The following is a 12899-nucleotide window of genomic DNA, read 5'->3' as shown; positions in this document are numbered from 1 at the left end:
TTTTTTTTTCAACGGAGCCAGCGGGAGGGGGGAGAAAAGGAGGGACCTGGCACCACCAGGTTTGCACTTGCTCAGGAAGAGCCCTCAACCCCAGGTACTCAAAAAAACCTAAAAATTAGGCTTGGAGACCTAGCCAGAGCTGCTGCTGTGGGTGACCACCACCTGCTGAGATAGAGAACATACTGAGGAGTTTCCGGCAGCACATGACCACATATAGGGAGGCAAAAGTTTGCTCTCTATCTCCACCTGCTGGTAGATGGACACAACCCACCAGTCTATGGATTGATCAGCATGATGATATGGAATCAGCATTCAAACTGCAGCGAACTCACTCATAATCTGTTACTTCCCGCCCCTCATAATCGAATCCTGATTTCTTAGTGTCATTACCCGCGCTGGTTTCCTGGAGTCTGCCGGTGGCGACCAGCAGATGCCTGCTACTCCTCAACAAGGCCATCAGCGTGAAAGTTGCAATGCACGCTACAGGGATGTCTACACTACAACGATACGTTATCAATACTCTGGAACATCCATTTTCTCACTTCACTCGAACCAGTTTAGCTCCATAGCCTGGAGGCCGCCATATGCATGGAAGACACCTTCCGGTCAGGCGGAAATCGCGAGCCAATCAGCTGCGACTGCAATGCGGCCATCTTTATTCGGGGCAAACTAATGGCAAAAGGTAAAAGCCGGATACAGCAGGTTCCTCGGGATCCTCCCTCTTTGTTCAACTTTCTAAAAGATTTGTGCAGCGCTAGGTAAGGTTATGGCTGGTGATCGCTGCATACTGTAAGCAGTAGCGGCCGTGAAAACAAAGAAGCGCTCCTTCTGTCATTAAACCTTATTTTAAGCTTGAGAACGCCCGATCCGCTAAGTTACGCCCCCTGTGACGTAATGTTACAGTCGCAAGGAGGATCGCAACTTTTAAGGTGGACAAGATTGGTTAGGCAATAGGAGGATCCCGGGAGAATAATCCTCAGCGTTAAATACATCAGCTGCCTTCTTCTAAAAACATTTATTTTGGAGGATATATGTAAAATGTCCATATGTAAACGACTGGGCAAAGAAAAAAAATAACTTTTAAAGGTTTTTAAATCGTATCCGGGAGGATCCTGCTGTATCCGGGTTTTACCCGCAGATTCACTCCCGGTACTGCCAGTCCCAAGGAGGTTTAAAATTTGAGAAACTTCCCGTTTCTTCCGGCCCGGCCAAGGAAGTTAAATATCAGCCATCAGCACCCACAGCACTATCTCCTATGTAACAGCCTACACGGGGAGAGTGACAGAGCTGTCAAGTCACCCATTCCAGGAGACAGATGCTTTTTGGCCGGTCCTGGATTTCTGTCAGCTTCATTCTATATTGTATGGTATTTACAAAACACAGATTTCAATGAATAGAAGCATGTATTACAAATAGCTTTAGGACGTAATTTTAAAACCAGAACCAGCCGAATAATCTCCCTCCTGGAAATGGGTAACTTGACAGCTCTGAAGTGATCGCGGACCAATTGGGATCCTATGCCAAATAGCCTGGGCTACATAAATAAGTAGTAGTGTATCTCCGCTAGAGGGTTGAGACAGGTTTAAATCCAATCACCTTGGCTGAGAAGCATTGCTTTAGAACACTTTTCCTCTACAAGTAACCCAACATACTCAAACAGTCTAGAGAGAATTACGTCGAACGGGCGTGGCCTAGTTTTCGCGGGAGTCCTTCACAGGTGTGCGACTCGCTGAGAGAACTACGTCGTACGGGCGTGGCCTGGCCGGCGTTCGCGGGAGCTTTTTCACATGTGGGCTTGTTGTAGTAGTAGTAGTAGTGTGGAGTACGTTCTTGTAATCTTTTTTACTAGCTGGATCAATAGTTTTTGCTCTACTCTCGTGATTTTTTTAAAATATATTTTTGTTTATATTTGTAGCTACCCTATTTTCCGCCTTTGCTTTTATCGTGTATCCTTGTCCCGCTTCTAATCTTCTTGACTCAAATGGATATTTTCGGCAGTCAGCTGGAGGAAGCCCTTCCTATTCTTCAGGAGCAAATTCAGGGCTGTGATTTCTTAGGTAAGGAAGAAACTTAAAATCCTTACCTTCATTTATGTTTTTATCTGTCACTTTCAGAATGGCAGAAATTTAGTTGAGGCCCCGGTAGAAGAAAGTTTCTTCAAGAAACCCTTTAGTCTCAGTGCTTCTATGTTGGATGTGAGATTGACTGCCGGGACTGGAGTAAATGTGTGTGACGGCTTATTAGTAAAGGTACTAGGAGCCCCTTTTACCAAGCTGCGGCAAAAGGGGGCCTGTGTTGACGTCAGCGCGTGTTTTTGATGTGCGCCCAGGCCCCCTTTTACCAAGCTGGTAAAAGGGTATTCTTTCTTTACTGCAGGAAATGGCTGTGCGGCCATTTCAGGGGGAGCCCTTACCACCACCCATTGAGGTGATGGTATGGTTTATGGGATTGACCGCACTGATTTCAATGGGTAAAATCAAGGGCTAGGAGTACCACACTGCTTTGGGAAGTAATTGCAAAAGCAGAACTGGCTAAAAGGTTTCCAACTGGAACTGGGAGACTTAAGCAGTGAGGGGTCCTTTTACAAAGACCCACTAGTGTTTTTAGCACATGCTAAAAATAAGCGTGCGCTAAACGCTAGAGACACCCATATATTTCTATGGGCATTTCTAGCATTTAGTGCATGCTAAAAACAATACTGCGTCAGTGTAAAAGACCCCCTCACGTTTACAGAGCACGAAAGAACATGCTTTGGTGCTTGTATGTAAGTAGGAGCTTTAGAAAACAGTTATTTATCTGTAGCAGGTGTTTTTCGAGGGTAATAGGATGAATATTCTCACTGATGGGTAACCTCATCTGATCTGTGAGAATACTGCATCCTGCTTGGCAGGGCTGGTCTTAGCAATTGCGGGGCCCTGTGCAGACCAGTTCAGTGGGGCCCAGCGCCTGCCCCTCCCCGTCCCTCCTGCCACCATCTCTCTATATAAAACGCACCTCCAACGTTCTAATGAAGCCGGAAGCCTCCAAGTTCTAGGTTTGTAGTTGTGTAAATCGCTGTTTGCCCATGAGTGTCTGCCCCGCCTCGCGTTATGATGACGTCGAGGGCGGAGCACTGACACTCACCAAATCGCATCGCTCACTCGTTGCTACGCCACGAAATGTGATGTCAGACGCATCACGGACCTATGAGAACAACCTGCATGAAAAAAGGAAGGAGTATCAGCAGCTGACAATGAAGGAATCGCCGAACCATTGCCAGGCAATGGAAGGAGACCTCAGAAGCATGACGGACCAATCACGAGCAACTGCATGGGAACAAGGGAGGAGAATGAGCAGCAGAACCGCTCACTTTCTCTGCAGCATGGAGACGAGGAACATCGCTGGAAGGAGAATACTATTTGGATGCCCATGCTCCTGCTCTCGGTATGTGATGGCGCAGACACCCAGAAACACAGTTGCAGCCTCCCTAACAAACGCTCTCCGAGACAAAACTACCCACTGTCCCAACGTCCCCGGCACCTCAACCAACCTCCCTCCAAGTTACACACACCCACAAAAATACTGCATCATAATGGCGCTGCAAACACACACCCAGAAATCAACTTGCAGCCTCCCTAACAAACGTCCTCCAACACACAACTATGGAGGGAGGGAGGGAGGGGGGAGCACCCTGGAACTCAGAGGGGAGGGGGCAGGAACCTGGAACTTGGGAGGGAGGGAGGGGGGAGGACCCTGCAACTGGGAGGGAGGGAGGGGACGACCCTGCAACTCGGAGGGACAGCAGTGAGAAGGCTCTGGGCTTGGCAGCTGATGGGATATGAAAATCGCTGCCTGATGCTCTCTACTGAAATGTGGATGCACATTAAGGTACGGAGCAGGGAGGTGTTCCGAGACAGGAGGACAGATGTGCCAGAGATGCGGGGCCCCTACGAGCATGGGGCCCTGTGTGACTGCCCCTGCCTAAGACCGGCCCTGCTGCTTGGTCCCACAAAAGCTGGTGCTACAGAGGGTAGGGATGGGGGTGGGATAGTGGTGTGGCAAGACAAATTGAGGGTAATTTGTAACAGGCTGTATACGGGTGAAATCTTCGTAAAAGTTGTTAATAAGTCCCAGTAAATAAATGTGTGAAGGTCAAGTAGGTACTTGTATCCTTATTGGTTTATAAAACACCCTGATGCTTCTATATATAATTTGTTTTTAAGTTCAAACATTTTATTGAATTTTTATAACAAAATACAACTGACAAAAATTGTATATTTCAATTTAAAAAATTTTTTTTTTATTATTGGTCTAATAAAACATACATGTCTGAAAACAGAAAAACCAACAGAACTCGGAATTTGTTGCCAGAGAATGTGGTAAAGGCGGTTAGCTTAGCGGAGTTTAAAAAAGGTTTGGATGGCTTCCTAAAGGAAAAGTCCATAGACCGTTATTAAATGGACTTGGGGAAAATCCACTATTTCTGGGATAAGCAGTATAAAATGTTTTGTACATTTTGGGGATTTTGCCAGGTATTTGTGACCTAGATTGGCCACTGTTGGAAACAGAATGCTGGGCTTGATGGACCTTTGGTCTTTCCCAGTATGGCAATACTTATGTATGTATGTAAGTGTACTAAAAAGCAAGAATTAACAGAACCCCCCTTACCCTCCAGAAGTGCCCCCACCATACAGACTTAGGGCCCTGTTTACTAAGGTGCATTAGTGTTTTTAGCGCTCCAACACTTAGCGGGCGCGCTAACCATGTAGGTGCCTATAGGAATATTGTAGGCACATACATGGTTAACGTACGTTAAAAACATTAACGTGCCAATAACGCTGCTTAGTAAAAAGGCCCTTAGTAAGCATCACTGTTAGTAACTTCAGTTACCAGTAAGAAGGCCCACTTAGAGACTTAAAGGGTAAGTACGAGCCCGAGAGGGCAATGTTTGCCAAAAAGTTTCCCGAGTCTCTTGAAAGCAATGACCCTCAGGAGCGTCGAAATTATGAACCCCTTGACGTTCCAGTCTTATTTGTGTAATAAGCAGTGTTCGCCTCCTCTGGAGCATGGGCCCCAAATCCTGTAGCCAGCAGAGCAGTATTGATTTCAGTCCAAAGAGCATAGCTAGTCGGAGAAACCTTTTAAATACCTTCGATACTGTGTCTGTGTAGGTAAATATGTTAAAAAGAAGCAAAGAATCATTGCAAATAGTGCAACGCCAGTCTTTCCAATGCTTGTAATGTAGCTTCCCAGGACTTGACCACCAGAGCACAGTGCCAGAACATATGGCCCAAGGAAGCAGGTGCACAACCACACTTTGGGCAACTATCTTGTAACAGCAATTGTGCTCCGAAGCTCTGTGAGGAGAAATATGACGGCAAAGTGCAAATTTATATAAAATGTAAAATATAAATAAAACATGATTATTTGTTATTGTCAGAAGGGAAGAAATACTACAATCATAATGTTTTTAATTAACAGAATAACACCCATTGATGAGACAGTATATTAAATCTGAGAAAGATAGATTTAAGAGGTTTCCAAAATCTTACACATTTTTCCACAGCCTTAAGTTTGTGTTTATAGATAAGACAAAGCATATACCACCAAAAGATATAATTCAGAGTTGTGGCAGTCTTCCAACAAGCAAGAATCAATTGGATTGCAAACACAATTAATATCCTATATAATAATTTGGACCTCTGCACTTCGTCTGGCTGCCTGGGTTCGTAACACAGTCCCTATTGGTCCGCCCTGGGGATGATGTCACAGGGCAGACCAATGGGAAGTGAGAGGGAAGGGAACCCAGCAGCAGGGCCCTGGGGATGATGTCACAGGGCAGACCAATGGGAAGTGAGAGGGAAGGGAACCCAGCAGCAGGCACCAGAGGTGAGTAAACAATCGCCCCCCCCCCCCCCCCCCGTCCTTGCTTTCGAGTTGCAGGACACCCCTGTCCTCCCCTTCAAGTTGCAGGACGCCCCCTTCCCTCCCTCGTTCCACTCCCCTCCGAATTCCACCCCCCCTCTCCGAGTTCAACACCCCCCTGCCTCCCTCCTTCGAAGTGCAAACAGGAAATGAGGGCAGGACCAGAGGCAGAGCTCAGACAGATGGGAAGGTAGCGTGAAGTGCTGCCCGCCTTCAATGCTGACGCCGGACCCCGAGGTAACAATTTTTAAATTAGAGCCCTCACGTAGGAAGGCGAGGGGCAGCTGGAGGACAGGTCCTGCTTGCACTTCGAGGGAGGGAGGCGCGGGGGCGTTGAACTCAGAGGAGAGGGGGGCCGTGGAACTCGGAGGGGATTGGGGGGTGTCCTGCAACTAGAAGGGGAAGAGGGCAGCGTCTTGCAACTGGAAGGGTAGGGGGCCTCCAACTCGAGGGGGAGGGGGCCGTGGAACTCGAAGGGCAGGGGAGGGGGGTCCTGCAACTCAAAGGGGAGGGGGCCTGGAACTCGGACGACAGAGAGGGACAGAGGGAGGGAGGCGGCCATGGAACTCGGAGGGGAGGGGGGCTGGAACTATTTCTGTGATTTTTTCCTCCCAGTAAGGATCAGTTGAGGATGGGTAAGACTTTCTAAGAAGGAATCAATTTCCTCAGAATAAACTTCTACTCAAATTCAGACTGCAGCACATTTTCAAAAAAGTTGCTAAAAGCCTTCTCAATATCTGCTTGCTTGGTACATATCTTCATTGTAGAGTCATTTAGGGGGCCTTTAACTAAGGTACACTAGTGCTTTTAGCTTGCGCTATAAATCAGCTGACACTAAACGCTGACACACCCATATAATGGGTGTCTCAGCGTTTAGCGCCAGTCGATTTGTAGAGCAAGCTAAAATACTAGTGCACCTTAGTAAAAGACCCCCCTAACAGAGGTATCTTGTGGGGGAGGGGGTTTGTTTTTTTTTTGAGATATTGAGATAACATCCTATCAGCCTTATCTGCTATATATCTCCCAGAATTTTAAATAAAAATATCTCAACCAGCCATCCTACTGGTAAGTTTATTGTAGTTGTGTTTTGCAGTCTTAAGAATGGCATTAAACTTGCCAAATGAAATAATCAATTAAATATGAGTGCAAGTTACCAAGATAACACTTAAGGTGCCCTTTTACAAGGGTGCGGTAGTCTGTACGCACATGCAGTGTGCGCCAAAACGAGACTACTGCCAGGCTAGTGCCCCTTGCGGTAATTTCGGATTTGGGATGCGACCATACCGCCGGGACAAATTCTTTAAAAAAAAAATTTCCTACAGCGTTTCAGGCATTAATTGGCAGATGGTGCATGCTGACCGGTCACCGCGCGTGTAGCACATGAGCCTTTACCGCTAGATCAATGGGTGGTGTTAAGGGCTCAGGCTGTAAATAGGTACGTGCTGGTTTCAGTTTTACTGCAGGCCCTTTTCCCGGCCCATTGAAAAAAAAAAAAAAAACCTTTTTCCCAGACATGGTAAAAACTGGCCCAGGGTGCCCAAAAAAGACACGCTCACACTACTGCAGGCCACTTTTTGTTGTGGCTTAGTAAAAGACCCCTAAGTTAAGAAATTTCAAACAAAAGAGGAAAAAGATTTCAGTTGCTCACTAATCTGCCCTATTATTATTTAGTTATTTGTTACATTTGTATCCCACGTTTCCCCACCTTTTTGCAGGCTCAATGTGGCTTACATATTACCGTTAATGGCGTTAGCCGATTCCGGTCTGAACAAATATATTGTGTGGATAATCAAGGCGGTTTTGTGGTAGAATTAGGTACATGTGTGGTAGGTACAGTTGGGGGAGCTTAGAGAGGGAGAGGGTAGGAAGGGTCAGGTAATGTCCAATACAGTCTTTGGTTCCATTGTGTCATAAGTGTCCAGGTATTTTATGTTGGGTCGGTGGGGTATGCTCTTTTGAACAGTTCTGTCTTTAGTGCTTTCTGGAAATTTAGGTGGTCGAGCGTAGTTTTTACTGCTTTTGGCAGTGTGTTCCACAGTTGTGCACTTAAGTAGGAAAAACTGGATGCATAGGTGGATTTGTATTTGAGTCCCTTGTTGCTTGGGTAATGGAGGTTTAGGTATGATTGTGCAGATTTTGTGGCGTTCCTGGTTGGCAGGTCAATGAGGTCTGTCATGTAACCTGGTGCTTCGCCGTAAATAATTTTATTAGGGACTTTTACTGGTCATGCTTTGTCATTAGTCTTTCAAAAATCTCCTTCATAGTCTCTCCTTTATTATTTGATATGGTCCAATTTAATCTTTTAAAAAATATTTTATGTAGTACAGTTTAATCTTTTTTTTTTTCATTGCCATTTTCATAAAATTTTTTGACGTCTGAAAAACAGGACACATCAAAATGTGGAATTGTCGGTTCGCTCTACACTGAGCACCACTGTTTCACTCACGGCTTCTTCAGGAGCGTTACCAAGACCACTGTTGTTTCCTCTTCAGTGAAAATGTCCTCTCAGCCGAAGTGTTTTCTTTTGCCATTAAGACTTCTTGCTTACCGGCAAAGGAAAACGCTTCCAGGTCCGGGTTTTGCAGGAGGGTAATGCTGCGGCAGACTGAACTCCAAGCAGCCTTTTCTCACCTCAGCTAGTGGTGATTCTCCTGGCTCACCACTTTGCACTACAAAATTCTCCGGTTCTGAGCAGAGGAATTGGAGAGGACTTGGGTATGTCTGTGTCCCTACACTGACCTTTCCTTTAGGTTTTCTCATGGAAGTGGAGCTCACATGATCGTCTATTCGTGCTGCAGCACAAAATCTGCCAGTATTGAACCTTCTCCTGCCTTTATTCCAGCTTGGAGTTGGCGTAGGTTTTGCAGTGGTACGGCACGCTTGTGGAGTCTGCGGTTGTACGAGCATTGGAATGAATAGCTAAGGACCCCTTTTTGCATGCATTAGCATGCTGCTTGCACAGATGGTGGCCGCGCTCATTTCCTGCAGATGATGGCTGCACTGATTTCCCACGCCGGTAAAAGCAGGTGCTAGTCCGGCACTAATGGCCTCTAGTGCCCACGTTTACTTCTGAGCATCGGCACATAAGGCAGATGGGAGAGTCTATTGTTTCTTCTTCCCTGGACTACTGGGATGTATGAAGATCTTTGGTTTACTAGGCCAAAACACACTCTTGTAAGATTACAGAGCTCTCTAGCTATTCAGTATAACAGTTTGTCTTTTGGCAGCAATTAACAATGGAGTGTTAATTACAGAAACAGCTTTTATGGTCTGAGGGGGGGGGGGATGCACAAAAGTCCTCGTTAGAGCTGTTCCGTACAGAATTCCATAACGAATTCCATACGGAACAGCTATGTACGAAGGAAAGGGAATGCAAATGAGCTGCTCGTTGCAGCTCACTTGCATTCTCTAACCCTTCGTAAAACCAGTGGAAAATCGGCCCGTAGAGCATGCGCAGGACAGCCAAGCATTATGCTGGCTGCTCTGCGCATGCCAAAGACGTCAGAAAACAAGCAAACAAACACGTCCTTTATAGACGTCCTTAATTGATGGCCTTGCCCCTCCCCCCCCGCCCGAGGTTGCCGCTGCTCTCCGCTCCCCCTGCATTAAAATCATAACTTTAGGCAGCCCCAGCCCCCCTCCCTCCCTTCCTTCCTCTCTTTCTCCTTTCTTTGAAACGACAGCTCCCGCCATCCTCCGCCGCCATTCCCCCCCCTCCATCGGGCCCCCCTCCGTCTTACCGGGCCCTCACAGCGCCTCTCACCTTTGTGTGAAGGCGCTGCAGGGGCAAGAACAGCTGATCGCCTATGTTCTTTCCCGTGCAGCACCTTCACACAAAGGTGGGAGGCGCAGTGAGGGCCCGGTAAGATGGAGGGGGGGAGTGGCGGCGACGACCTCAGGGGGGGGTGGCGGTTTTGGGGGACACGGGGGCGGAGAATGGTGGGAGCTGTCCTTTCAAAGAAAGGGAGGGAGGGGGGCCGGGGCTGCCTAAAGTTATGATTTTAATGCAAGGGGGAGCGGGGAGCAGCGGCGACCTCGGGGGGGGGGCAAGGCCGTCAATAAGGGACGCTCTTGACGAGCGTTTTTGCCCCCTCCCGATTTTTTTTTTTTTTTTTTTGACATTTAAGTTTTGAAAGCCGGGCAGCCCCAACGAGAGGTACAGACCTCTCATTAGCTTTCCCGGAGTTTTCCAGCGTTAGGGCAAGCAGAAAACCTTAGTGCATCTCATTTCAATAGGGTTTTACACAATTTGCTCATCTGCATTCCGTTTTCGTTGGCTGCTACTGTCGTGGGAAATTGGGCTTTAGTGCATGCCAGGGTGATCTACTTGGTCGTTAAAGGCTCGTTTAGTGCATCTTGCCCTGAGTCCCTTTGAAGTGTTTGTTTCCTAGGAAGCTGAGATTCTCTAGGAGTAGGGTTACCACATGTCTGGTTTTACCTGGACATGTCCTCTTTTTGAGGCGGGCGGGCCTAATGGTGTCCTATACTAGTCTCCTCCCCTTACCTTATTCTGCTGCCCTGGTGGTCTAGTGACCTCTTCGGGGCAGGAAAGCTCCCTCTTTCCTGCCCGGAGCGCTGCCCTGCATACTGTTCCCCTTGCTGATGGTCCTGGCGCTGATTCAAAATGGCCGCCGAGAGTGGCAGCGGCCATTTTGAATCAGCGCTGGGACCGTCAGCAAGGGAAACAGTAAGCAGGCGCTTTGGGCTGCCCTGAAGAGGTCACTAGACCACCAGGGCAGTAGCGTAAGGGGAGGGGAGGACAGGACACTCTTAGGGGTGTGTGAAAGGGATGGGGTGATATGTGATGGGGCGGGGGTGTGGCAGGGGGAGGGGCACGTGTCCTCTTTTTGGGGGGACCAAATATGGTAACCCTATCTAGGAGATATGTAGTCAGTTGGGTGTCAACCCTGTATCTCTCCACACTCGTCCTTCCCTACACCCCTTCCCGTGCACTCCGCTCCATGGATAAATCCTTCTTATCTGTTCCCTTCTCCACTACTGCCAACTCCAGACTTCGCGCCTTCTGTCTCGCTGCACCCTACGCCTGGAATAAACTTCCTGAGCCCCTACGTCTTGCCCCATCCTTGGCCACCTTTAAATCTAGACTGAAAGCCCACCTCTTTAACATTGCTTTTGACTCGTAACCGCTTGTAACCACTCGCCTCCACCTACCCTCCTCTCTTCCTTCCCGTACACATTAATTGATTTGATTTGATTTGCTTACTTTATTTTTTGTCTATTAGATTGTAAGCTCTTTGAGCAGGGACTGTCTTTCTTCTATGTTTGTGCAGCGCTGCGTACGCCTTGTAGCGCTATAGAAATGCTAAATAGTAGTAGTAGTAGAACTGCTTATTCTATCTATATTTTGTGCTTTTAAATTTTGAAACAAGGTAAAATAGTTTTTAAAGTCCAGTATCTAGTATCTAACAAGGCATTTCTGTTCCCTAGTGACATAATAAATCAAATGGCTGTATTTCAGTCCTGTGAAAATTATTTGGAAGCTTCAATGTAGAGGGAGATTCAGCAGGATATCAGAAATGCACAGATCATATAAGTTAGACATGAGTGTTAACTTAAAGGTTGCAGTTATGACTTTGTGTTGCAGTTTCTGATCTGCTGTCCTTTGATGATCCAATTGATGCAGGTCACTGGAGGCTTTTTTTTTTTTAAGTTGTAAATCCAGCTCAGATCACAAGCAGAGAAAGGGTGCTTGCTTGATAAGTGCAGGGGGCAAAAAGTTGCCTCTATCCAAACAAAACAAGTGAAATTAACTAAGGGCTCTTTTTACAAAGCTGTGATTAAAAGGGGCCCTGTTGTAGCGTTGGTGCATGTTTTTGTCATGCGCTGAGGCCCCTTTTAACTGCAGCGGGTAAAATGCTGTTTTTTGTAATGTAAATGGCCGTGCGCTAATCACATGGATTGGTGTGTGGCCATTTTCAGGGAGAGCCCTTACTGCCTGCGCTAACCCGGTGGTACATAAATAGAAAATATTTTTGTAGCACCGGAAATGGCACGTGCTGGGGGTAGGAGCTGCCACCGGGCTCCTGTGGCAGTCCGACAGTAGCTCTACCATGGCATTGTAAAAGTGCTCCTTAAGGAAAGAGAACTCAAAATAAAATTTGGGTCTGGTATCCCAACATAGACTGAGTAGAAGTATGTAAAAATTTGAGCAGTAAATAGTGTATTCTTTAACCTGAAATTTAGGAGTCTCTTTTGAACACGGCCTCTGCCCAGTATTCTTGCAATAGTACCTATGGCATCAAAGCACAATATGCACCGCCTTTTTTTAACCCTCAAAGAATTCCTGGTTAGCTGGATGATAAACACATAAGAATAGAAGCCCTGATATGTCAAATATTGGGATGTTTTGTTTCCTGTAAAGCAGGAAGTTAGGAGTCTTGATGTTTTGCTGGATGCAGGTCTGACAATACAATCCCAGGTACGGTGAGTGGTTTCTTCTTCTTTTTTTTTTTTCTTTAAATCAACTGTGGCTTTTGAGTAAATTGAAATTGCTGTTGATTTTCAAACAGTAGTTCAAAGTCTAGTGTTAAGACGGTTGGATTATTGCAACTCCCCTGTACCTGGGAATTGCTTCTTCCTGGCTTCGGATATTACAGGTAATCCAAACTACAGCAGAGAGACTAATTCTTGGCATTGAAATCATGGCATTGGTTGTCAGTATTTTATAGAGTGCAGTATATGCCTACATTGTTGATTCACAAAAGTATCTATAGAGTGGTTCCAGTTTATGTCTCTCTAAGGTGTTACAAGTGTACAAACCACAGAGGGAATTGAGGTCTGAGGCCTCTAAACAATTGGCTATCCCAGCAGCTACTGAGTTCCATCATGTAGAAACTCGTTCTTGTGCCTTCTCCTTGGCGGGATCTTTGTGGAACAAACTTCCTGGTTATCTGAGGCTTTGTGCATCGGTCCTGCAGTTCATAAAGCTTTTGGAAACCTTTTATTTTGTGCAGACTTACTTGGGTCGAAGTGAT

General features: G+C 46.6%; 2 protein-coding genes across 3 annotated transcripts in view; one reads left to right on the top strand and one right to left on the bottom strand.

Moving 5' to 3' along the window:
* MRPL18 (mitochondrial ribosomal protein L18) overlaps positions 1 to 620 on the bottom strand; it is a 30068-nt gene extending 29448 nt beyond the window's left edge. Inside the window, exon 1 of the mRNA XM_030190334.1 lies at positions 391 to 620. Coding sequence (XP_030046194.1) covers positions 391 to 457 — 67 coding nt within the window. The 5' untranslated portion in view covers positions 458 to 620. The remainder of the gene's footprint in view (positions 1 to 390) is intronic.
* A 1118-nt stretch (positions 621 to 1738) lies between these two features.
* The window catches only part of PNLDC1 (PARN like, ribonuclease domain containing 1), a 115581-nt gene continuing 104420 nt past the window's right edge, over positions 1739 to 12899 (top strand). For both annotated transcript variants that reach the window (XM_030185847.1, XM_030185840.1), the window contains exons 1-2: positions 1739 to 1822; positions 1916 to 2057. In XM_030185847.1, the coding sequence (XP_030041707.1) occupies positions 1982 to 2057 (76 nt within the window). In that variant the 5' untranslated portion in view covers positions 1739 to 1822; positions 1916 to 1981. The remainder of the gene's footprint in view (positions 1823 to 1915; positions 2058 to 12899) is intronic.

The sequence above is a fragment of the Microcaecilia unicolor genome, chromosome 1 (assembly GCF_901765095.1).
Source record: "Microcaecilia unicolor chromosome 1, aMicUni1.1, whole genome shotgun sequence".
Classification (NCBI taxonomy): Eukaryota; Metazoa; Chordata; class Amphibia; order Gymnophiona; family Siphonopidae; genus Microcaecilia; species Microcaecilia unicolor.
The sequence above is the reverse complement of the archived record's forward strand: the minus strand, read 5'-3'. Positions and strand labels throughout refer to the sequence as shown.